The following is a 27,268-nucleotide window of genomic DNA, read 5'->3' as shown; positions in this document are numbered from 1 at the left end:
TCAGAATAAACTGAAAACAGAAACTTTGCAGGGGATTTTAAAACAAAACATGGAATGAAAAGGGCTTAAGAAAGTGTGGAATGTGAAGATGATCAGTTACTTCACCACATGAAAAGGGTAAAAGCTTCAGCCACCATGCAAAAAAAAAAAATGGTGAAGACACATCAGAGGAAGATAAGGTCTGATTAAGTTTTACGAGTTACGATTGGACAGTGTTAAACGTCTTGAACTATAATCTACATTACAGAATTACATTTTCTTTTCTATTTGCTTGATATTATTCGAAGTATATTTGAAGCTATTTGTATTTAGTTGATGATTAAAAAGCATATTAAACGATATGACAAGACATTCTATTATGGTACTGATAGCTAGTCTTCAATATGAAAAGCTAAAATATGATACCTTTCACTGGTACTGGTAAAATGAGATAGGGAGAAGCGGTTTAGAGAGTAATTAGAAAATGGGAGATTTTTAGGGATTTTTCAGTTCTTTATAAGGGAGTTAAAAAATAAAAAAGTTGAAACACTGTACTCGGTATTGTTGGCTTTAAATCAGATCATAGCGAAGGCAGAGTCATGAAGAAAGATATGTGACTAATGTGCCCAAAAAATCTTTAATAAAGAGCATTGAAATTTTCGCAACTGTTTAATATTTGTGCCGTGGTGCTTCATCACAACATTGAATTGTGTTCATAGTTATACTAAATTTTTTCGTGGTTTGGTCTTTATCTCCTTTTCCTAAGCTCTGGTTTACTTGTGGTTTTTTTCTATTTTGAATAAGAAATATTGCCAGGAAGCATCTGTTCATGTCAGTATCCTGGGATGGTGTAAAGAGGGATACTTTGGATAGATTAAGACAGAAAAGGAGCCTGCGTAGCTGTGTTGGATTTAGGCGGATTGCTGCCTCTATCTCTTGGTCGTGGTTTGGTCTTTATCTCTTGTTCCTAAACTATGTTTTACTTGTGGTTTTTTTCTATTTTGAATAAGAAATATTTCCAGGAAGCATCTGTTCATGTCAGTATCCTGGGATGGTGTAAAGATGGATGCTTTGAATAGACTAAGATGGAAGAGGAGCCTGCGCAGCTGTGTTAGACTCAGGCGGCTTGGTGCCACGGTGAGTTATTAGTCGTCGTAATAGTATCTGCTTCGAGGTTGACAAGAAATACAAGCGTATGTTTTCACATTTTTCTTACTTCGTGATTTTCTAATCGGAATGTCTTTTGTAAATATTCCAGGTGTCCAACCGCAGATAAAGTGTATGTCTTTATTTTTTCTTATGTAAAGCAGAAAAAGTCACAAGAGAACCATAGATTAGGAAGAAAAGAGATATAAAAACCAAACCGAAAAAATGTAGTAAAATGTGACGGAAATTCAAAATTGTGAATGAGCATTTATATTCCTATGCAGCGTCGTAAGGATTAAAAAAAAAAAAAGTTTTTTTAACTGAAAGTAAGGAGCGACATTAAAACTTAAAACGAACAGAAATTACCCCGTATATGAAAGGGGCTACTCCTTCTTCAACGCCTTGCTCTTTGCACTAAAAATGACTCTTTCTCTCAACTCTACTTTTTAATACAGTAAAAACTTTAGCGTAAAGAGCAGGGCGTTGAAGAAGGAGCAGCCCCTTTCATATACGTGGTAATTTCTGTTTGTTTTAAGTTTTAATGTCGTTCTTTACTTTCAGTTAAAAAAAACTAGTTTTTTTTATTTAATTTCTGAACGTTTTTTAGTTAATCCATGTTTTGATTTCGGCTCTCCGCAGATGAATAATTAAAGCGAAATTTGCTTATTTATTTATTTTATTAGTCATATTTATCATATTTATTTATTAGTTTTGATCGAATGATTTTGCGAAAAAAGGAGGGAAAGGAGGCCCAGTTGCTCTGCAATTTTTTCTGTACTTAAAAAGGCAACTAGAACTTTTAGTTTTTACGAACGTTTTCATTAGTAAAAGATATACGTAACTTACGAATTAGCTTACGTAACAAACTTCTATGTTCGTATGTTTTTATTACGTATATGAGAAGGTTCGCCCACTCGTCAATACCTCGTCAATAACTCTTTGCATTAAAGCTTAAATTTTGTCCCCTGAATCACAAAGGCCGTAGAATAAATAGTTGAAATTACTAAAAATCCTTTAGCGTAAAGAGTGAGGTATTAGGAGGAGGTGAACCCCTTATATGCATAATATTTTCTGTTCGTTTTAAGTTTTAATGCTACTCCATACTTCCAGTTGAAAAAAACTTTTTCATATTTATTTTCTCATTGTTTTTTTTTTTAAATAATGCTAGAGAATGCTGTGCCCCCTTTATGGAAATCTTTTTCCCCCATGACAAATTTCTCCATGGAAAATTTCCCCCACATAACCACCTCTACTCAACCCCCCCTCCCAACCAAAAAATTCCCCTGAAAACGTCTCTACATTTCACAACAACCATTAATATATGCAAACACTGGTCAAAATTCGCAACTTGCAGCACCTCCCACGGAGACTGTGGGGGAGTAAGTCATCCCCAAAGACATAGTTATAAGGTTTTTCGACTATGCTGAATAAAATGGCTATCTCAGAATTTTGATCCGACTACTTTGGGGAAAAAATGAGCGTGGGAGGGGGCATAGGTGCCCTCCGATTTTTTGGTCACTTAAAAAGGGCACTAGAACTTTTCATTTCCGTTCGAATGAGTCCTCTCGCAAAATTCTAGGACCACTTGGTCGATACGATCACCCCTGGAAAAAAAACAAACAAACAAATAAACACGCATCCGTGATTTGTCTTCTGGCAAAAAATACAAAATTCCACATTTTTGTAGATAGGATCGTGGAACTTGCACAATAGGGTTCTCTGATACACTGAATCTGATGGTGTGATTTTCATTAAGATTCTATGACGTGGTAACGAACGTTCGTGGTAACGAACTGTAGTAAGGAGCGACCCGGCTCAATAGTAACCAAAACTCTAAAAAATGGAATTTTGGTACCAATAGCTACATCAGAAGAATCAAATTTTAATGCTGATTTTAAATATATAAGTTTCATCAAGTTTAGTTTTACCCATCAAAAGTTACGAGCCTGAGAAAATTTGCATTATTTTAGAAAATAGGGGGAAACACCCCCTAAAAATCATAGAGCCTTAACGAAAATCACACCATCAGATTCAGCGTATCAGAGAACCCTACTGTAGAAGTTTCAAGCTCCTATCTACAAAAATGTGGAATTTTATATTTGTTGCCAGAAGGCAGATCACGGATGCGTGTTTATTTGTTTGTTTGTTGTTGCTTTTTTTTCCAGGGGTGATCGTATCGACCCAGTTGTCCTAGAATGTTGCGAGAGGGCTCATTCTAATGGAAATGAAAAGTTCTAGTTCCCTTTATAAGTGACCGAAAAAATCGGAGGGCACCTATGCCCCCTCCCACGCTCATTTTTCCCCAAAGTAGTCGGATCAAAATTCTGAGATAGCCAGTTCCAAATTCTCAGCCAATTCTGAGATTATTTTACCAAAGTCAACGGATCAAAATTCTGAGATAGCCATTTTATTCAGCGTAGTCGAAAAACCTTATAACTATGTCTTTGGGGACGACTTACTCCCCCACAGTCCCCGTGGGAGGGGTTACAAGTTCAAAACTTCGACCAGTGCTTACATATAGTAATGGTTATTGGGAAGTGTACAGGCGTTTTCAGGAGGATTTTTTGGTTGGAGGCAGGGGTTGAGAAGAGGGGGATATGCTGGGGGAACTTTCCATCGAGGAATTTGTCATGGGGAAGGAAAATTTCCATGAAGGGAGCGCAGGATTTACTAGCATTACTTAAAAAAAAACAATGAAAAAATAAATATGAAAGTTTTTTTTTCAGCTGGAAGTAAGCAGCAGCATTAAAACTTAAAACAAACAGAAATTATTACCCATATGAGGGGCTCACCTCCTCCTAATACCTCGCTCTTTACGCTAAAGTATTTTAGTAATTTCAACTATTTATTCTGCGGCTTTTGTGATTCAGGGGTCATTCTTAATGAATTGGGACAAAATTTAAGCTTTAGTGTAAAGAGCGAGGTACTGACGAGGGGGCGAACCCCCTCATATATGTAATAAAAACATGAGAATACAAAAGTTCTTTACGTAAGCTAATTTATAAGTTACGTATATCTTTTACTTATAAAAAGATTCGTAAAAAAATAAAATTTCTAGTTGCCTTTTTAATTAACCGAAAATCGGAGGGCAACTAGGCTTCCTCTCCCGCTCTTTTTTTCTCAAAATCATTCGATCAAAATTATGAGAAAGCCATTTAGCCAAAAAAATAAATATACAAATTTCGTTTTAATTATTCCTCTGCGGAGAGCCAAAATCAAAACATGCATTGATTCAAAAATGTTCAGAAATTAAATAAAAAAACAAGTTTTTTAAATGAAAGTAAGGAGCGACATTAAAACTTAAAACGAACAGAAATTACTCCGTATATGAAAGGGGCTTTTCCTTCTCAACGCCCCGCTCTTTACGCTAAAGTTTTTTACTGTTTTAAAATGTAGAGTTAAGAGTAAAAGTCAAACTTCAGCGTAAAGAGCGGGGCGTTGAGAAGGAAAAGCCCCTTTCATATACGGAGTAATTTCTGTTCGTTTTAAGTTTTAATGTCGCTCCTTACTTTCATTTAAAAAACTTGTTTTTTTTATTTAATTTTCAGACAAGAAGAAAATATTATTAGCCTATAGGTATGTACAAACTATCCCTAAGTAATCTTACTGATAAAATAAGACAGACAAACCAGAAAAAATACAACCAAACGAAGTACTTAAAAATGACACTACAGATAAAAATCCAGATCAGCTCAACCAAAACTATAAATTGTTAAGGTCCTTTATCTTAACTTTCCCAATATCTAAAGGCGTGCTTCCGCCATTTCAATAGTTAGCAATAGTTTCTTGTATTTACTGGATTTGACACAATTTAAAAATGAAACTTTAATCTGTAAAAAGATCTAAAACAGCGTTTAAAAATTCAAAATAAGTACATAAAATGGACAATAGTTACAAATTATAAAACACAGTCGTTTATGATTATCTTTTCAATGAGGAACTTTGCAAGTTTTTTTTCCAGTGTCTATTTTTTAATAGGCTTAAAAATATATTTCTAATTATTTTTAATAACGTTTCGATTTAAAAGTAAATTTTGCCCGCAACATTCCAAAACAACTTTCTTTTAGCAGAAATATATTTCTTAATTAAAATCTTGCGAACACATTTATTTTAGGTGAATAGAAACAACCCAAAATACACTTAATAGCACGCTTAATGAAGTCATACATTTGTGTGAATCCAAAATTTTGAAGCAGTCCTTGTATTTTGTGCTGTTTTTTTTTTATGCTTTCGAATAAAGGTGACGTAAAGAGGGTCAAGACGGATTACTATCGGTATTTAAAGTTCCTACTTTATTTACCACGATCATTTCGGAACCGAAGGTTAATTAGTAAATATCAGGCAACGGATATTGTTCTTTCAGTGGAAAAACTAAGTTCAAATTTAATTGATTAAGCGCTAATCTGTCTTGGTCCTAACAATCCTCTTATCCGCCTCTTTTATTAAATTGTTATATTTTTTTTCTTATATTTGTGTTATTTGTTTTTGTGTTCTTTGTGTTATTTGTAGTTCTTTGTTTTTCTCCTTGTACTCAACTTTTTCCCTTTTGTAAGTGGGTAAGAAATAAATTATTATTATTATTATTATTAGAAGAAATGTAGGTAGGTAGGTAGCTTTATTCAAAAACAATGCTATAAACTTTCATTCATCAGCTGAAAAAAGGAGGTTACAATGGCCTGTAAGCATAGCTGACATCTAATACGATCCATTTCTTTAAAATATTTCACTTATTATCAAAAAATAAATAAATAAGATAAATAAACTACAAAAAAGAAAACAAAACGCAAGAAAAGACAAAAAAAACTGATGATCATTTTAATGAAATGCAGGGGGGGGGGTATCCTTCTCTCGGTCTAAAATACTCAACATTGCTAATTATTTAGAAATTGGGCCTTGAAGCGATGTTTCAGCTGGGACAGATTTTCTAATTGCTTATCTTGCAGTGGGAATGGATTCCAGACAGTTGGTCCCATGCATCTGATGACATGAGCCGACCCAGAAGTAATCCGACACTCAAGAACAAGATTATTTGAATTTCGAGTGTCATAATCATGATAAGAAGAACCTAAGCTAAATAAATCACTAAAAATATCAGGCCCTAAATTATGTAGACACTGATATACTAAAATACCAATCTGCTTATGATCGTGTATTATAATAACACTATTACGATTGGTATTATAATACCAAAATTCTAAAATTCTAATTGCCTTATTCTGTTGCACTTGAACTCTCCTATAATGAGACTGAATGTTACTAACCCAGATTAAACAACCACAATTTATCGTGCCGACTTTCAAAGGAAGTGCAAAGGAACGTATTTCTCGAACTTGTTAAAAAAAAAACACCATTGTACTTAACATCTGAAGGTAATTCTTGGGGCTCACCAGTCCTCCGAAAAACCATGAAATTTGTTTTTGAAGCATTCGCAGTAAGTTTACTTAGCGTAAGAAACGTATGAATTCCCTTTAAAGCACTGTTTGCTCGGTCTATCATGTCCGGCAACGATTTCGCCATTACAGTTATAGCAGTGTCGTCGGCAAAACACGTTAAATAACCAGGGATAAAAAATCTCATGCTATATAAATAAATTAAAAATAACAGAAGACCTAGGACAAAACCTTATGGCACTCCGCAATTCAGTGGGTAAACCTGTGAAACTTTATTATTTATTGAAACTTTACACTTCTACTTCCCAAATACGGCTCAAACCAACTCAAACATTTATTCATAATACCTAACTTCGACAATCTATCCAACAAATTCCAAAATCAACAGTATCGACAACTTTCTTAAAATAAATAAAAATTGCCATGCAAAAACAATTATTTTCCAGATCACTGTTTACTTATCAATTAAATTTAGAGCAGCATGCAAAGTTGAATGTCTTTTTCTAAAACCAAATTGAGATTCAGACAGAAATTCAAAATTCGTTAGATGCTCTTATAGTCTTTTGTGCCCTATTTTTCATATATTTTTAAAATGATGGGTAGTATTGATATAGCTCTTTGATTTGAAAGGTCACTTAGAGTCTCAGACTTTGGAAGCGGGATGACTTTAGCCATTTTCAGCGAATGGGTAAATTGATCCCCTGTATTGACAGATTCATCAAAAATACTAGTACTGGAAGAATATTCGGAAGCACTGATTTTACAGTTCGTCGGTTGAGGGCATTGGTCCCAGCGCTGTTTGATCTTATTGTAGAAAAAAGGTATTTTTATTTCTTCAGAATCTTACGGTTCTAATTTCATTTCAAAATCTTGACCTCTTATGTCTTCAAAAGTAGATTCTTCTGTCTGCAACTCCTTGTTTACTGCTGCTTCACTCTGAACATTTTCACCAATATTCGAGAACTGATGGGCAAATAAATCACAAACTTTGTTAAGATCTCGAACTATTTTGCCACCAACATTTAGGCTATACTCTTGTGGAGCAGGGATATCTCTGATCACTTCATTAATAGTTTTCTAAGTCGCTTTAGGGTTTGATGCATTTTTCCTAAATCCTTCGCCATAAAAGTCTCATTTTCTTTCGTCTAGTAGAGTTAACTAGATTATGTTGATCCTTAAACTGTCCGTAACTAAACTCATTTGGTTCATTGATGTGTGCAGCATACAAAGCATTTCGTACATCAACAGGCTCATCAGCAGCCTACAGTTTTCTCGCTGCTTTTTTTTTCTTATTTTCACACTTTTCAGTGGGTATGTCGGGTCATAAGGACCTAGTAGCGTGGTGTTGAACTTTTCAAAAGCCAAAGATGGGTTGTTCTCCCTAAATATATTCTCCCAATTTACGGCTCCTAGCTCTTCGGAAAACTTTTCAACGCTCGCTAGCTTAAGGTTCCGGATCTGTATATTACGCTTCAGTACTTGCTTTTTGTGCGAAGTTCTAATTTAGCTAGGGCTGGCAGGTGATCAGAGATAGGCAAAATTATAACGTCTGCGCATATAGTTGCTACTTGACGTGACGAAATAAGTATGTTATCAATTAAAGTCGCATAATGCTCGGTGATCCTCGTAGAAACTGCGACAACAGGGTATAGATCGTGAGATGACATGAAATTAAAAAAATCAAGATTCATACCAGCTATTATTTTCAAATCATAATTAAAATCATCCATTATCAAAAATTTTAAACCTGAATTTCTTACATTCAGCATTAAATCATCGAAACCAGCTATAAAACAATCAAACACAGTACTCGGTGGTCTATAAATAATACAAAATAAATAATTCTTTTCTTCGAATTCAACTTCAACAGAAAAACTTTCAAACTCACCCTCTATCCAAACCTCAAGATCATCACGCACCTTATACTGTAAAGAGTCCCTTACTAGATACGCCAGGCCGCCTCTGCCCATTCGTGAACGGTTTTTCTATTCCAAACAACACCCTGGAAAACTATAGAACGAGAGAAGACTATCCTTACCCACAAACGTTTCACATAAAGCAAGCAACTGAATAAAATCATTTTCATATATAAACTGAACAATATCAAGATAAGATGACGTAATGTGGCAGTTCTACGATCACACAAGGCACTCATTTATTCTTTTATTAATATGTACAGATCCATTAATATACGTGTTAAAACGACCCCACTGAAAACTTAAAGTAGACTGCTCTGCAACAAGCTTAGATAATAAATATTTGTCAATATCAAATATGTCTTGTTCATATCATTTAAGCCGCAAACTTAGTAGACCAGTACCTATTAAAAAAAAATAGTAGATATTGGCGTCACTATCGATCTATAAAAATCAAACGCAAAACAAATCCGGAAAACAGATAATCAATAATATCACACGCAATCAACAAGTGACCTGATTGTGCGAACAGAAGGGTCGCTTGGCCTTTTCACAAGTATATTACCATAGTCTGTCCAAACATGCTTCACGCAAAATTTGTCTCTCGCCATGTTCAAAATGTCTATTCGGCACTTTGTTAAAGCCTCAGTGATGTATACACCGGTAAGCACTAATTTTGCTTTTCTTTGATGACTCTTCGGACAATATCCTTTCTCTGAAACTTCACCATTATGGGAGCAACTTTACCAGAACCATCAGCGCTGATCATGTTCTGCCGGAAGCGAATTACACTTGTAATATTCCTATGCGTTATATCACTAACACCTAACTTCTGCTTAACCAAATCAATCACAGTGGTATTCAAGTTTACACCTCGTTGTTGTTTCATATCATGGATTACGGGACTATGAAGCAGAACTTCTTGGTCATAATCGTCAAGTCTTATCTCTATGCGATTAACGCGCTCCTCAGGATTTTCAATCTGGTTTTTTTTTAGGGTTGTGAGCAATTTTTCAAGCTTTGCAAATTTAGGACTATATTCAACTGCAATAGAGTCGTGAACTTCGCTGACAATTGTATCCGCACAGCCACCGCCAGTAGCCATTTCCGCTACTTTACGGGCTATATCATTCCTTAGACTCAACTTCGTTTTTTCCAACTCTGCCTGCACCGTAGCCACTTGGCCCAGTAGGCCTGAAGTCGCAAGCTCAGGATCAGCTTGAAGTCTTTCTTCTACGATATATATCAGACATTGACTCTTGCTTAGCAAAAGCTTTATCCACTCCTTTCGATTTGTTTTTTTTTAGGCCAGTTGAAATATAGCCTTTTCGGACGTGATATTTGACTCAGCGACTATATTCAATATGCTGACCGTAGCAGAAAACAAGGTATTTGGAACCTCCGTCACCCTCAGTTGTAACTTTCATTATTGTTGATGGCCAAAGATGATATCCTGCGAAGTGGACTGAAACCAAGTCGAACTGCTTAAACTTTGGCATTTTAAAGTGGCAAAAATAAACCGCAAAAAGTATGAAGTGAAGAAAAAATTTAAATAAAAATGTGAAGAAAAGTGAACTTATCTTTAAGCGAGGGCCGTGCCTCGCAAGTGCTTTTGGTTTCTAATCCAAAAAGCGCAAGTTCAGCCCACCTGGTAAGTCCGTGCGGTACTAAACAGTGGTCTTTAATGCACGGATCCTAATTGACAGTTTTTTACAATAATTGTTGAAACCAATTCACTTGGCATAATGCCTCACAATATGAAAACAGGTAACACAGGTGAAATGCAATCAGCGACCTTTCTCTGTAATAGCAAGTCCACGCAATGCAGTAGTGAAATAATCCAACATATAATCCTCGATTAATTATTAAAAATAATTGTATTAAAGGTTGCTTCACCTACAGACAGAGAGGCTAAGGAGATTGCCGGATGAGTAATTTTAAAGGTGGCTTTACCGAATGAACTTTTGCCCTTCAAGCCAATTTGCTATAAGTCTTATAATCAATTTTGTATATAGTAACTTAACCCAATAATTGGCTCAAAAATTAGCTGCTGAGCTCCATCTTACTGAAGATTGCAAAAGCTAGCCTATAGTCACGATTCAGTTTAGTTTTGTCGATTCTGGGGTAAACTACTAAATTTGTCCCGCACCCAGCATGAGTAAATATTTAGCTTAGAGTAAGAAATGTCACTCTAACGGATCAATAAGAACAGAAAAAATCGGCTGAAGACAGAACAAATGAATCTAAGACTCCTCAGCCATATTGCAAAGCTCCGAGAGAACAAATGAAAACATCAATTGGGATATATAATCTGGTCTTGTATTGTGCTTGCGTTTGCAAACGAATAGAGCTAAAATATCATAATAAACTCATTTTTTTAGAGATTACTTGGATTATGATAACGATCTTGGTAAACGTTTATTTTCATTCATAATCACCATTTTTTCATCCCATTCCAGCAGTATTTTTCGCTTAAAGAAATACATAATTTTACTTTATTTTCAGAATTTAAGCTATAATCTTCAAAAAAAAAGAAGAAAAATCAACGTATAAGACTTTTGAGAATTACTACACAGGAAAGAAGATTGGGCACATAAAAACAGGCAATTAATTTAAAAATTCTTACCGTATATCCTTGCAAAATCCCGTCTGTATTTCCGTTTTGTATAAGAGGTTCAGGTACCAGAAAGGAAGGCTGAACCATGGCGTGGCTCTGAACATATTGCGGACGTAAATTAGTGGAGAAAGCAATCTGGTGCCAGTTGCGAGCAGTTGGTTGTATTAAGTGATTCAGTTTCATTCTGAGGAGATTATGGTTGTCAGGCATAGGGGACATTGTCATTTTCTGGTTCATATGTTGGTTACTTGGTTGTGTCTCGCTTCTTGAAGGAAAATTAGGTGTTCCCTGATCAATCCGAAGATTTGAAGTTGGATTTCCCACTTGTGCATAGCTCTTCATGGATAAACAAGAAGATCGATCGATGCTACTGTTTAGTAGCTGGGACAGGTATATATTCTGCTGCCAATTCTGACTTGCAGAACTGTCTTTGTGAAACATGAGATTGTCATTTGGGTAATTTGGTTGATAAGACCCTAGCCTATTTTGTTGCTGAATGTACTGTAATATTTTGTTCCTGTAATATTCGTACTGAATTTCTGATAAATTTGGACCTGATACATTAATGGAGGCATTAGACAAATGGTTAGAGGATACTTGTTCCGGCAACGACTGAGGTGAGTATGAAAAAGCTAGTTCTGTATTCTGCAGGGCTAGATGATTGCTATTTTCTGAAGACGCCTCAGGACTAATAGAGGTAGATGAATCAGGTAGAGGATTGTTTGAGGCTTGAATTTTTTCTAAATCTTCAATAAATACAGAATATGGAATTGCCTGAAAGAGAACATTTGTCCGTTGTACTTGTGAGTAAAGCTCTGGCCAAGCATCCATGTTGATTAGAGAAACCACAAAATCCTTATGTAGCAATATGTTTTCAGGTTTTTCAGGCTTGGCATGTAACACGAGGGACACCAATTGTTTGAATGCCAATTTTGTTTCCCTCGGAAATAAAATCTCTGTTTTGACATCTTTTAATTTCAGCACTGTTAAACTTTTCATTGGATCTTCTCTAGCGTCAGGATTCACATAAGGACAACTTATGACTTCATTTTTCACTAGCCCAACCGAGGAACATAAGTTATTCAGCTCTGATTCTGATATCACGTTTGAGGGGGACATCCTAGAATCTAGAATAGGTTGTTGCAGCTGGCTCTCTGGAGATTCCGCACGACGGGTTGAGTACGTTTTATTGATATTTTGACATTCTTTTTGATTTCCCATTTGAACAGTGGAACAAATAGCTTCAGAAGAAGAGCTACTCAAAGTGGAAAGGCATTGTTCAGTAAATGATGTCTGTGGAACTGGACTTGGGGCTTCTTCGTTCTTAAACAGACTTTCTACACGTGGATGACATGGAGAAGTAACTTCAGCTGTATATGCAACTGATTTATCTTTCTCTAGAATTGAGCAAAATTCTTCCTGTTTCAATAATTCCTTGTCTATCTCCATTTTGTTTTCTTCAAGCTGTTTTTCTAGATTTCCTTGTCGGCGCTTTATTGCATCCCTCTGCACCTCCAGGTAACTGCGTTCTTCCTGTAAGTTTTGAACTTTCATCTGTTCAGCAATTCGAACCCCTTGAACTGAAACTGATGCAGATAATAAAACACTGGTTTTATGATTTCCGATCTCTTTTTTGATCTCTTGAATTCTTGTATATAAACCTTGAAGTTCTTGAAGTCTACTTAAATAACTGTTTCCTTTGATAAGATCAGCATCACTTAATGATGTTATTTCAATCTGGATTTCTTCGGCCTTCTGTTTAACTTCTTTAAACTCTTTCTCGAGCAGTTTATTACTCTGTTTAGCTATAAGCATATCATTTTGGTCTTTGCTGATTCTTTTCTTTGATGCCTTTACTCTCTCGCGAGACTCAAAAGAAGCCTTCATTGTCTCTTCAATCTTCGACCTTTTTTCCTCCAGCTGAGCAATAACTTCTACAAGCTTTGAGCGCTTCAGCAATAATTGTTCCATAAGTGTAGAGTCAACAAGTGAGGTAGAACTGGCCCTGGAAAGGGAGAACAACTCTTTGAAAAGTAAAAATAACTGGTTGCTCAGAAGTATTTAAAATCTTTCAGATAGAGAACAAATCAGTTTGATAGCAATTGCATATAAGCCAACTTGTTTTTCTTCATGCGAGAAAAACATGAGCTAAGAGCACATGTGGCACTTGTGACGAGGCCGGAAGAGCGAAGAGCGCATATAGTATAAGCTCTAGCAAAATTCTAAGAGTCAATAGATTCATTTAAACGGAAAATCAGAGGCTTAATGCCGGTCAGGATTTAAATAAAGAGCTCTAGGTTACGAGGTCCTTCTTAATATCAAAATTCATTAAGATCCGATCCCCCACTCCTAAGTTATAAATACCTCGTTTTTTCTAATTTTTCCCCTCCCTTCAGCCCCCCAGATGGTCGAATCGGGGAAGACGACTTTATCAAGTCAATTTGTGCAGCTCCCTGAAACGCCTACCACTTTTTATCTTCCTAGCTCGTCCAGAAGCACCAAACTCGCCAAAGAACTGAACCCACCCCTTAACTCCCCCAAAGAGAGTCGATCAAGTACGGTTACATCAATCACGTATCTAAGACATTTGCTTGTTCTACCCATCAAGTTTTATCCCGATTTCTCCACTCTAAGCGTTATCCAAGATTTCCAGTTTCCCCCTCCAACTCCCCCCAATTACAACAGATCTGATCGGGATTTGAAATAAGAGATCATTCCTAAATATTAAATTTCATTAAGATCTGGTCACCCGCTCTTAAGTTAAAAATACCTCAATTTTTCTAATTTTTCCAAATTAAAAACCCCCAGCTCGCCCAAAGAGAACGGATCCGTTCCAATTATGTGAATCACGTATCTATAACTTGTGCTTATTCTTCCCATCAAGTTTCATCCCGATCTCTTCACTCTAAGCGTTTTCCAAGATTCCCAGTTTCCAAGATTTCCGTTTCCCCCTCCAACCCCCTATGTCCCTGGATCCGATTAGAATTGAACATGGAGCATCTAAGACATAAGATCCTTCTATATATCAAGTTTCATTAAGATCCGATTACGCATTCGTAAGATAAAGATACCTAAATTTTCAGACTTCCCCCTCCAACTCCACCCAATGTCACAGGATTTGGTCAGGATTTAAAATGAGAGCTCTAAAGCACAAGATGCTTCTAAATATCCAATTTCATTAACATCTGATCACCCGTTCCTAAGTTACAAATACCTTATTTTTTCTAATTTTTCCGAATTATTCCCGCCCCCCACCTCCACCAAAGAGAGCGGATCCGGTCCGGTTATATCAGTCACGTATCTTGGACTAGTTTCTATTCTTCCCACCAAGCTTCATCCTGATCTCCGCTTTAACTATTTTCCAAGATTTCCCCCCTTCCCCAACTCCCCCCACCCCAATGACGCTGGATCCGGTCAGGATTTAAAATACTATATCTGAGTTACGAGGTCCTTCTAAATATGACATTTCATTAAGATTCGATCACTCCTTCCGGCAGCTTTATTTTTGGATGTTCGTAAAGCTTTTGATTCCTTGACTCATCGGATTCTTCTTTGTAAACCTTCGCATATTGGTATAAGATCAAACACTTTTTCTTGGTTTGATTCATATCTTTCTGGTAGGCTTATTTCAATTGATCCACGTTTCCGGAGCCTTTCTAAAGTATGTTATGGCGTCCCTCAGGGATCTGTTCTTGGTCCCATTTTATTTCTGATTTGTGTTAATGATCTGATTTCGGCGGTAAAAAACACCAGGCCTGTGTTCCATCGTGTTCCAATACTACTTCTAACGAAGATTTTCTTGTTGCTTTTGCTGATGATACCAATCTTGGGACAATTGGGAGGACGGAATGTGATATCAAGTCTAATATTGTGCCATTATTCGAGAGGGTTATTTCATGGTTTAATGCGAATGACTTGGTCTTGAATGTTGTTAAGTTGCATTTTCTAATTTTTTCTCGAATTGGCACAGCTTTCCCTCAGCTTACACACCTTCAGGTGTCACAAGGCTCCTTGTGTAGACCAGAGAATCGGGTAGCCAGGTTTCTTGGTATCTTACTTGATAAGAATCTTTCCTTCAGAAACCATATAGCCATGATTAGGATTAAGGTCTCACAGAGTTTGGGTATCATTCGAAAACTTAGACACACATTTCCTGGATCTATTCTGAAACTTCTCTTTTTCTGTCTTGTCCAGTCACATGTTTCTTATTGCCCCATTGTATAGATGTCTACTTTTCCGTCTACGCTGCGGTCACTTTCTGTCATGCATAATAAAGCGCGCCGTCTGATTATGACACCAACCGTTCCTCACCAACACCGCTCTTAAGTCTACGATCTATTTACATTATTTCTTGTGCTTCTTTTGTCTTTCATCAGCTTCACGGCAATCTTCCAAAATCTCTTCGGAAAACTCCTATGTATATTTCTGATTTAGCTCCATATAGCCTTCGTTCTTCAAATGATATCTACATTCCGCCAACCCCTACTATTCGATCAGAGTTAATGTTTGCCTGAAATCTCCCGCAAGCAATATTAATGTGCTGCCAAAGGGTTTCGAATTCCCTCGCAAATCTTTCAAACATTGATCCAGAGCCTCGAGTGATTTTTTGTGTGCCATTGTGCACTCGTCCCAAATAATAAGTTTGCATTGCTGCTATACTTTACCATCCCAGATGATTTGGAAATATTGCACGTGGGAGTTTCTGTAGAATGCAAACTCAGAGGCAATTTCAAAGCGGAATGAGCAGTTCTTCCACCAGGCAGCAACGTTGCGGCTATTCCGGACGACGCAATTGCCAACGCTATATCATTTTTTTATCAAATTGATGCCAGAATCAGTTTTATCACAAACGTTTTACCAGTACCTCCTGGCGCATCCAAAAAGAAAATTTCTCCAACATTGTTATCGACACAATGCATTATCGTATCATAAATGTCTTTTTGTTCCGACGTTAACTTGGAAATGTTATTTTGTACATACGACAATAGATCACTCGTGCTGTAACTTTGTTCACGATCCAATTCTACACATGTCGAAACAGCAGCGGTACGATTAGGTGAAGGCATTCCCAAATCCTAGAGAGGTTTGTTTGCCATACATACGCACAAATCTTCTATAATAACTAAAGTGTAGCTAGAAGTTTTTGATGTAAAATCAAAAGTCATATCTGACGTCTCTAACCGTTTTCGATGGAGTATATCTTCGGACATTTTCGATTTATATTTTTGGAGAGCAAGTTGTTAGTATGATTCCAAACAATGCACGAATTTGACTTGGAGTTGACGTTTCGCACGCGTCACTGATGCAGTTATCCCAGTGTTGGTCATTCTCCAATAAATTCAGAGCTTGGCATGCACTACGGTAAGTGTCATGTATAGTACCGTTTACAGTTCTCAAATACTCAAAGGACGTCGGACCGGGTACATTCACCAAAAGCAGGCGTAGAAAGAAGCATTCATGTTGATTGGGCTGAACGGTGTAGAGTCTTCCTATCCGTGGTATTTTTGAAGATGGTAGGCTGGCCGTCGACTGACTTACTCTTTTTTCGACGTTCAAATACTTTATTTTTAGTATTCCACGTGTAATACGAAGGCACTTCAGTATACAGCAGTTTTTTTGCAAAAGAATCATTTTTGCATAGCGAAAAGAAAGCAGTTAACGTTGTATCCGGTGGATTCAGGGCTCTTTGTTGCACGTTGGATTCCGAAAAATAAACACGTTGACCATTCTGCAAATGTACCGCTAAGTGAAAAACAGCTGGACTACGTTCATGTATCGGAAATGAAAGAATTCGCCAAACAGCTTCATTACTGCTTATGTATCTTCCAGCCTGATATCTTACGATTTCGTCGATATCACTGATTTCGGACTGCAAGCCAAAAACTGCCATGTCACTGCCTTTGTTGACGTATTTACATATGTATTTGATTGCCTTTACGGAGTTACAGTATTCAACGTTTATGTGTGCATTAAATGTTTTTGATAATAAAGGGGAATATGGAACAACTCACTGGTTATCTACTTCGATGGTGGTACCGTTACGATTCTTTGTTATTGCTGTTTTACCGCCATCTTCAGTAGATCTTCTTCTATATTGTGGGTAACCATCATTGCCAGTAATTGTGTTGGGTACTAAAAGTCGAGGATATTGCTTTGTGCAATATGTATTATTGCACATATTTGTGCTAAAGAGCGGGGTGTTGATGAGGAAGCAGCCTCTTTTTATATACGAAGTAATTTCTGTTCGTTTTAAGTTTTACTGTCTCTCCTTACTTTCAGTTAAAAAAACTTGTTTTTTTTATTTAATTTCTGAACGTTTTTGAATCAATGCATGTTTTGATTTTGGCTCTCCGCAGAGGAATAATCAAAACGAAATTTGCATATTTTTTTTTTTGGCTCAATGGCTTTCTCATAATTTTGATCGAATGATTTTGAGAAAAAAAGAGCGGGGGACGAAGCCTAGTTGCCCCCCGATTTTTTTTGTTAATTAAAAAGGCAACTAGAACTTTTAATTTTTTACGAACCGTTTTATTGGTAAAAGATTTATGTAACTTATAAATTAGCTTACGTAAAGAACTTTTGTATTCTCATGTTTTTATTACATATATGAGGGGATTCACCCCATCGTCAGTACCTCGTTCTTTACACTAAAGCTTAAATTGTATCCCAATTCATTAAGAATGACCCCCTGAATCACAAAAGCCGTAGAATAAGTAGTTGAAATTACTGAAAATACTTTAGTATAAAGAGCGAGGTATTAGAAGGAGGTGAGCCCCCCATATGGGTAATAATTTCTGTTTGTTTTAAGTTTTATTGCTGTTCCTTACTTCCAGCTGAAAAAGCTTTTTCCCTTTTATTTTTTAATTGTTTTTTTTTTTTAAATAAGCCAGTAAATCCTGCTCTCCCTTCATGGAAATTTTCTTCTCCCATTACAAATTCTCGAAGGTAAGTTCCCTCAACATATCCACCTCTTCTCAACCCCTCCCCCAAACCAAGAAAATCCTCCTGAAAACGCCTGTACACTTCCCAATAACCATTACTATATGTAAGCAGAGGTCAAAGTTTGTAACTTGTTGCCCCTCCCACGGGGACTGTGGGGGAGTAAGTCGTCCCCAAAGACATAGTTATAAGGTTTTTCGACTACGCTGAATAAAATGGCAATCTCAGAATTTCGATCCGATGACTTTGGGAAAAAATGAGCGTGGGAGGGGGCCTAGGTGCCCTACAATTTTTTGGGTCACTTAAAAAGGACACTAGAACTTTTAATTTCTGTTAGAATGAGCCCTCTTGCAACATTCTAGGACAACTGGGTCGATACGATCACCCCTGGGAAAAAGAAAAAAAAAACAAAAAAACAAAAAAACAAATAAACACGCATCCGTGATCTGCCTTCTGGCAAAAAATGCAAAATTCCACATTTTTGTAGATAGGAGCTCGAAACTTCTACAGTAGGGTTCTCTGATACGCTGAATCTGATGGTGTGATTTTCGTTAAGATTCTATGACTTTTAGGGGGCGTTTCCGCCTATTTTCTAAAATAACGCAAATTTTCTCAGGTTCGTAACTTTTGATGGGTAAGACTAAACTTGATTAAACTTATATATTTAAAACCAGCATTAAAATGCGATTCTTTTGATGTAGCTATTGGTATCAAAATTCCATTTTTTAGAGTTTTGGTTACTATTGAGCCGGGTCGCTCCTTACTACAGTTCGTTACCACGAACTGTTTGATTACAGAAGTTTTAAAGATGTTTGGTCATTTTAAGTGGGAATACATTGGTTTAAAGAATTTCTCACGTGGGGTAATTTTAGAGTGCGCATTTTTATTTCTGAATACAGACTATAGTGAAGTGTCCTGCTATCACTGTTACGTTAACTATAATGAGTTTACAATAGAGACTTGTGTAGTAAAACATTACGCCATATGAACAGACTGGGATTCTATGACCAAGTGATTCCCCCATTCTATGAAGGTGGAAAGGACATAAATACTGTTAAAGAGGAAGTCAAAGAAATAAGTAATGTTTTTGAAGTGGTAGCCCTTTATGTAAAGGGTAATATACCCACCAAAATTTTAATTGACATACACTTTTAATTGACATAAACTTTTAATTGACAAGTGCATGTCAAATATTCCTATATTCAATTTAGAAGATTTCAGCTGTCCCACATATCCATATAGAATACATAGCCCCGATGAAAAGATCGAATTTTTTGTACAAGGGCTCCTAGACAAATTCCTTCTCGGAATATGTGTATATGACATTCCATGAAGAAGAAGAACAAAACCAGCAATATAGATTGGGACCTCACATAGTGGGTATTGAATGGCCGTAAGTAGGAGATGTTTTTAACTCTCCCATTCCCCCATCCCTACTTAACGGTTTTTTTTACAGGCCATCAAATTTATAAACACTCCCTAGCACAGGTTTTATAAGCCATTTCCTTGCTCGACAAAAAAAACTCACATATAACCTTATAAATTAACCATTAAACGAAATGAACAGCATCATATTAATACGTCCAACCACTCCAGTCGAATTTATATTGATACTATGTTGTAGTTGTTTCCTGCTAGCCATTCTTGAACTCTTCAATTCAATCCGTGAAATATTTTTGAACTTGGACCTTTAGGGGACGGCAAAGAGAAATATGGAAACAAAAAAGCGTATATAAACTGCATCCAGGTAGTTTGCGAGTGTAGCCCATGAGGCGAATCTTAATTATTTTTGATTCTGAACATTTTTTTACTTAGATTTTTTAACTGAAATATTTAAACTTTTTTTTCATATCTTTATATCACATTAAATATACTTATAACAATAAAAAGTTCGATGGTGATATTTTAAAAATACAAAATGAAGATGAAATAAATATGTCAGTCGTGATGTTTTTTTTTATAAAAGTATATTGTTTGTAATATTTTTTCACTTAGTTTGTTTTAAACTAAAATCTTTTCAGCTTTTTTTTCATGTCTTATAATCATATTAAATATATTTATAACAAAAAAAATCACGTGATATTTAAAAAAAACAAAATGAAGATGTTATAAATATGTGAGGCATGATTTTTCGATTAGAAAAACAATATTTGTAGCGACAAGTGTTATCCATTGGGACATAACTTGTTTAGAACAGATTTTTTTTAAGTCAGAGAAAGATAAATCCGATTCTTTTTAGAGTTAGAGACATGAAGTGGGAAATTTATCAAGATTTAAATATTCTTTTTAAAAGTACCGGATACTCTTTAAAACTTAGAGAAATATTAAGTGGGAATTTATCAAAATTCAGTCTGACACAGACACTACTACCACCCTCACAAGTGGTGTACTAGCTATGATATTTGTGAGCGATACATGGGATCAAGAAGCTATAGTCAAAACTTTATCGACTTCCGTCTGCAATCACCAAGATATAACTCCCGACCTTAACTGTCACAAGAAAAACGGACTGGTCTTAAACAAGAGGATATTAGACTTAGGACGTTTAATGGAAGGAGGTCAATGGATTTAATCGATACCAGAAAACTTGTAAAAGACAGATTCTTTTGTTGGCAACAATAACCAGGTTCAGTGTGCTTTTTGTGCAGGTGTGGTTGGAAACTTTGAAGGGCATTATGTGCCTATAGATGAACATAGAAGATACTTCGAAACAAGTCCGTTTGTTCAAGGAGTTGATTTGGGAAACATTCTAGAGAAACCTTCTGCTTTAACTGGAGGCTATGGCACTCTCAAGAGATATATGGGATCAAGAAGCTATAGTCAAAACTATATTAATATTCGTCTGCAACCACAAGGATATACCTCCCAGCCTTTACTGACAAAAGAAGAACATACTGCTCTTAAATGAGAGGATGTTAGACTAGGATGTTTTTATTAAAAATTATTAATAAGGTATAATATTGCATGTGTTATTCCAATAAAAAATGTTTCTTTACATTATCTTGTTGTTTCCTTTTTTGACAATGGACGACGTTTTTTTTCTTAATTTTTATTTTTGGAACAATAATTGAAGGTGGTATGTGTATACTTGTCATTATTTTTTTTTTTTTGTTAAAGGAGAATAAAATGTTTTTTGTGTGCTAGTTTGTTTGTAAGCAACAGTACGAGAGACAATTCAAAATGAATAAAGCGGAAAAAATAAAAAATCCTGTGAAGTATTGATACTTTGGATTTTTGTCAATGCCAGACAAATGAGCGTGAATAGCAGCATTTTGAAATATTTCATTCAGTCACAATGAGAGTCAGTTCAAAATGAATAAGGCAGGGAAAAAAATCAAGTGAATTCTTGCTAGTTTGGATTTTTTTTCAAAGTCAGAAACATATTAACGTGAATAACAGGATTTTTAAAATATATGATTAAGTCAAATTCCTACTGCTGCCATCCATTCATTTTCAGTTATTTTCGACGATACATTTGTACCAAATCAAGTGTTTAGAGTTAGAGACATATGAAATAGAAATTTATCAAGATTCAGCCCTGAAGGGATTAGACCGCCGGCTCATATTAAAATCTCTACTGCTGCCGTCTATTTATTTACAGTCATAGATGGCAATATTTTTTTAAAACCCAAGTGCAGCCATCTACTTCTGTTCAGAATTCTTCCTAAGAACAGAAATGTTCAACTTCTGTTCTGCATTTATTTAAAATATAATTGATTTTTAAGCTAAAAAACAGTTTTTTGCTTATTTTAGAATGACAAAATGAAAGTCGTATTTTTTCTTTGTTAAAGATGAACAGATTATATTTGTTTGTTAGTTCGTTTGTAATAAGCAATGTCAGAATAAATTAAATAAGAATAAGGGATACATCAAAAGAATCTTGTGAAGTCTTGCTAGTTTGGATTTTTTTTTAAGCCAGACTCATGAACGTGAATTACAGGATTTTCAAATATTTCATTCGGTCACATTCCTACAACTGTCATCCATTCATTTTCAGTCATAGATGACGAAATGTTTTGTATATCTTAAATGCTTAGAGTTAAAGACGCATTTAGTGGGAAATTTATCAAGATTCAGACTTGAAGGGAAATATTAACAGATTCATATTAAAATATCAACTGCTGCAATTTCTTCATTTATAGTCAGAGACTACCCCAAATGCTGCCATTTATTCTGATTTAGATGTTAGCACAACCAGTTTTTTACCTCCACCCTGGTACCTGCATCATCCTACAATCGCACCTGCGCCACGCTAAATGAGCCTAAATTAACCATCTACATCTAAATGGAAATATATGGCAGCATTTGGGGTAGTAAAAAATATCGCCATATATTACTATAAAGGAATAGAGGGCAGCAGTAGAGATTCTAATATGAATCTGTTAATAATTCCCTTCAGTTCTGAATCTTGATAAATATCCCGCTTCACATTTCTCTAAATCTTGACACATAGAAATGTGTCGTCATCTATGACTGAAAATAAATGGATGTCAGTAGTAGAAACGTGACTGGATGAAATACTTGGAAATCCTGTAGTTCCAGCTCATGTGTCTGGCTTTGAAAAAAATCCAAAGTAGCAAGACTTAAAAAGATTTTCGATTTTTCCACGTTTTTCATTTTTTTTTAAATTGACCCTCACACTGCTGGTTACAAACGAACAAACACACAAAAATAATATCTTCACTTTTAACAAAAAAAAAATGACCGGCATACAAATACCACTTTCATTTATTCATTCCAAAATAAACAAAAAAAGCTGTTTGACAGCTTGAAAATCAATTACGTTTTGAATAAATACAGAATAGAAGTTGAACGTTTCTCTTCTTATAAAATTCAAAACTAAAAAATATAACTTTTTTTCTCTTCTTTGTAAGAATTCTGAACAGAAATAGATGGCTGTGTATGGGGTAGTAAAAAAATATTGCCATCTATGACCGTAAATGAATATATGGCATTAGTACATACTATGATATGAGCCAGTTAATGACCCCTTCACGACTGAATTTTGATAAATTTCCACTTCATATGTCTCTAACTCTAAACACTTCAATAAGTCAAAACGTATCGTCATCTATGACTGAAAATGAATGGATGGCAGCAGTAGGAATGTGACTGTATGAAATATATACAAAAAAATCCTGTTATTCACACTCTTGTGTCTCTGACTTCGAAAAAATAAATCTAAAGTAGCAAGACTTCACAAGTTTTTTGATTTTTGTCCTGCCTTATTCATTTTGATTTGATTTTCATTATGAGTGAATGAAATATTTAATAATCCTGTTATTCACGCTCATGTGTCTGGCATTGAAAAAAAAATCCAAGTATCAAGACTTCAGACGATTTTTTTTTTATTCATTTCGAATTGACGCTCATACTATTGGTTACAAACATAGTAGCACACAGCAAATATTCTGTTCTTCTTTAAAAGAAAAATGACCAGCATACACATACCTCTTCCATTTCTTATTCCAATAATATCAATGGAATGTCGTTAAGAAAAAAACGCGTTCCATTGTCAAAACAGGAAACAAAATGTGATGGAAAGGAACAGTCTTTTTATTGTAATAATGACCCATAAGATATTACACCTTATTGGTATTTCTGAATAAAAACGTCCAGAGTCTAACATCCTCTCATTTAAGAGCAGTATGTTCTTCTTGTGATAGTATAGGTAGGGAGATATATCTCGATGTTTGCAGAGGATATTTAATATAGTTTTGGCTATACCTTCTTGATCCCATGTATCAGTCACAAATGTCGTAGCCTCCAGTTGAAGCAGGAGTTTGCACTGGAAAGTTTACCCAGTAGACTCCTTGAGCAAAGAGAGATGTTTTAAAGTGTCTTCTATGTTCATCTATAGACACATCACCCGGTTCGCAGTTTCCAACCAAACCTGCACAAAATGCACACTGAGCCTGGTTACTGTGGCCAACAAAAGACAATCCAGCTGTTGCAAGTTCTTTATTATTGATGAAATCCTTTGACCACCTTCCATTAAACGTCCGTAGTCTAGCATCATTACGCTTTAAGACAAGTATGTTTTTCATTGTGACAGTAAACGTAAGGACTTATAGTTTTGACTATAGCTTCTTGATCCCATATTCTACTTGCGATTTTATTGTCTATTACAGCACTATTTTTAGACAAGTACCAGTTTCGATTTTTTCGGTTGAACGCTATTAGTCAAAGATGGCGACGCCAGAACCATGATAGCGTGTTACTAGAACCATAAGCCAAAAGTTGCCCATTAATGATTGTCATCAACTATTAGTTTCAGGTTTGCATTCTCTTTGAGCGCTATCATAACTGGAAATGTTATTCTTGCATATCCAACGTCACAAGTATTGATTTAATATGGTTTTAAGATATGGAAAAAGTTGAAAAATTTCAGTAATAAAATCAAAGCAAAAAATGTTCAAAATAAAAAATGATCGAGATTCACCTCAAGGGCTAAGCTCGCAAACTACTAGGCTGTTTTTATTGGGTTTTTAGATTTCATATTGCCCTTTAGCATCCCACGAAGGTGCCAGTTCAAAAAATTTCATATATTGAATACAAAAGTTCAAGAATGGCTAGCAGGGAGGGATATTTTTTAACTAAAGATAGTATATGGTACATACAAAACAAAAAACAGTGTAAATATAAATTCAATGGGTGTGATCGGATGTATTAATAGGAAACAACTCATTTCATTTAATTGTTAATTTATAAGGTGAAATGTAAGGGTTTTTTGTCAAGCAGAGAAAAGGCTCACAAAACCTGGGCTAGGAGGTGTTTATAGATTTGGTGGCCTTCAAAAGACCGCTGGGAAGGAATGAAGGACAGGGGGAGTTAAAAACATCGGTTTTTTATCGCTATTCATTACCCGCTTGGTATGGTCCGAATGTATATCCTTGGTTTCGTTTTTCTTCCTCCTGGAATGTCTTATACACATATTCCAAGAAGGAACTCGTGTAGAAACCCATATACTTAAAAATCATATCTCGTCCTTGGGTTTATGGATTTTATAAGGATATTTGGGACAGTTGAAATTACCCTTTACAAATAAGGCTACCACTCCAAAAAAACTACATATTTCTTTGACTTCCTCTTGAATAGTATTTACTTCCTTTCCAACTTCATAGAATGGGGGAACCAGGCAAACATAGAATCCCAGTCGGTTCATATGGCGTAATGTTGAATATACGAACAGTAATTAAAGCAAACAACCGCATCCAATCATAAGTAATTAGTTTCACATCAAAAAGCACAAAATAAAAAGTAAAACATGTAACCAGAGAGAGAGAGAAAAAGAGAGAGAGAGAGAGAGAGAGAGAGAAGAGAGAGTGGGATGGGAGAGAAAAACAACTTACAATTGGAGTTTCTGTCATGTTTATAGTTTTTGTACTTGCCTTTTCAGAGTCTATTTTTCAGCTGATAAATTTATCCATGTTTTCAAGATTATATACAGACTTTAAAAAAGACTACACCCAACCAGAAATATTGAGCTTCTCCATTAAGAAACTATAGCAAACAACCGCATCTAATAAAAAGTAATTAGGTGCTAGCAAATCCAGACGATCCATTCTACCCCCCATTTAACTCAAATCTCCGTGTTATTCAGCGCTCGTGGTCAACAGCATCAGCACAATTCAACCCTAATTTAACTCAATCCCCGTTTAACCCAAACCAGTCTGACTCAACACAATTTACATCAACCAAATCTAGGTTCATCCTCCTAAAAATCAATAATATAACAAGAAACTGTTAGTCAGTCTGTTTTGCCGGAGGTGACAAAACCTGACTGATCTTTATTTATTAATTAATACTATTGTGTTTTATTATATACCACTTAGATTTAAGGAATATCCCAACCTCTAAATGACAATAATTTATCCCTCCTTCCTACATATTTGAGATTTAGCGAAACTTTTTATGCCAGGAGCCCGCAAACACTTGAAGGTAATGGTTAGCGCAAGAGCTGTACCCTAGTAGAGAAGACCACGGCTCATAAGTAGTGATGCCTTTTTGGATTGTGGCGGACGGGGAATGTTATTTTGGAGCTACTAGCCCCTCGAGACGTTATTAGGCACACCTGGGTCTTACATAATACTATAGTGAACCTGCATGGGTATAGTACACCTGCCTGTTACGTAATAGGGTTTGGCTGTTGCATACTAGGGTTTGTTTACTTTTGGTTGTTACGTAATCAGATTTGTTTAATTTTAATTGTTACCTAATAGGGAATGTTTACCTGTGTTAAGGATGGAACAAACTTGCGTAACTTGTTAGAGGTCAGATGCCCCATCTCCGCTTGTAACTGAGGAGTAAACACACGAGAGTGTTACGTAATGGCGGTTCACGCGTGGATGTTACGTAAAGACGAGGGCGAAGATGGGATAAAATGTAATGACGGGCAAACAATTAACTGATATGTAATGTCGGTGCACACGTGGGTGCTACGTAATGATTAGGGCACACGTGGGAAGCTGCGTAATGGAGGGTGCACTTATGGGTGTTACGTAAAATCGGCACACACTTGAGATAATACATAATGACGGCACATACATGGGATACTAAGTAGTTAAGGCGCACAAGCGGTTGTTACGTGATGACGGTACACAAATTGGTGTTACATTATATTTTAAAATAATTTTTTCTTCAGGATTTAATTTTTCTTTCAATGTGTATTTCCTTTTTTTCAGAGAACCTTTATAATCTAAAGATGTTTGTCTGCATTAGGGTTCAAAGAGATTTCCATCCAATGGAGAAGAGCGCTAGACAGCTGGACTATGAAAACCTTTCTAATGTTATTATTCGAGTACTACTTTCTATAATATAAACTATTCCACGCAAGGAGAATGCCCAGTCCCGCTTTGCATTCACTTATTTCTGAGAGGTTTTAATGAAAATGCCAAGCTTCTTTAACCAAGACTTTGCATATTCACGCCACTGTGACAATATGTGGCTGGCCCATCCTAACAAACAATTCAAGGAGGGGAATGTAGTTATTAGAGGTAAATTTAAGTCATATTAAGATGTATTTCTGACAGGTCTTGATGGAAATACGTCGTTTCTATTGCTCTATTAGAGGCACCTGCAAGAAAAATGACACATTTTTGCTTTCGGTTAGTTCTGAGAGGTTTTAATGAGAGTACCACGTTTCTTTGAGCCAAGACTATGCATATTCACGCCAACGTGACAATATGCGACTGGCCCTCTCTAGCAAGCAACTTCAGCGGGGATTGTTATTAGAGGTAAATTTAAGCCATTTATAGAGATATTTCTTAGAGGTCTTAATA

At 35.8% G+C, this 27,268-nt stretch overlaps 1 protein-coding gene across 6 annotated transcripts in view; it reads right to left on the bottom strand.

The window, feature by feature from the left end:
* Positions 1–27,268, bottom strand: part of LOC136039385 (uncharacterized) — a 180,105-nt gene that overhangs the window by 37,412 nt on the left and 115,425 nt on the right. For all 6 annotated transcript variants that reach the window (XR_010620431.1, XM_065723066.1, XM_065723064.1 and 3 more), the window contains one exon: positions 11,058–13,053. Coding sequence is in view for 5 of the 6 variants with exons in the window: in XM_065723066.1 (XP_065579138.1) it covers positions 11,058–13,053 (1,996 nt within the window). In the remaining variant the exon portion in view is untranslated. The remainder of the gene's footprint in view (positions 1–11,057; positions 13,054–27,268) is intronic.

Source organism: Artemia franciscana, chromosome 19 (assembly GCF_032884065.1).
Source record: "Artemia franciscana chromosome 19, ASM3288406v1, whole genome shotgun sequence".
NCBI lineage: Eukaryota > Metazoa > Arthropoda > Branchiopoda > Anostraca > Artemiidae > Artemia > Artemia franciscana.
The sequence above is the reverse complement of the archived record's forward strand: the minus strand, read 5'-3'. Positions and strand labels throughout refer to the sequence as shown.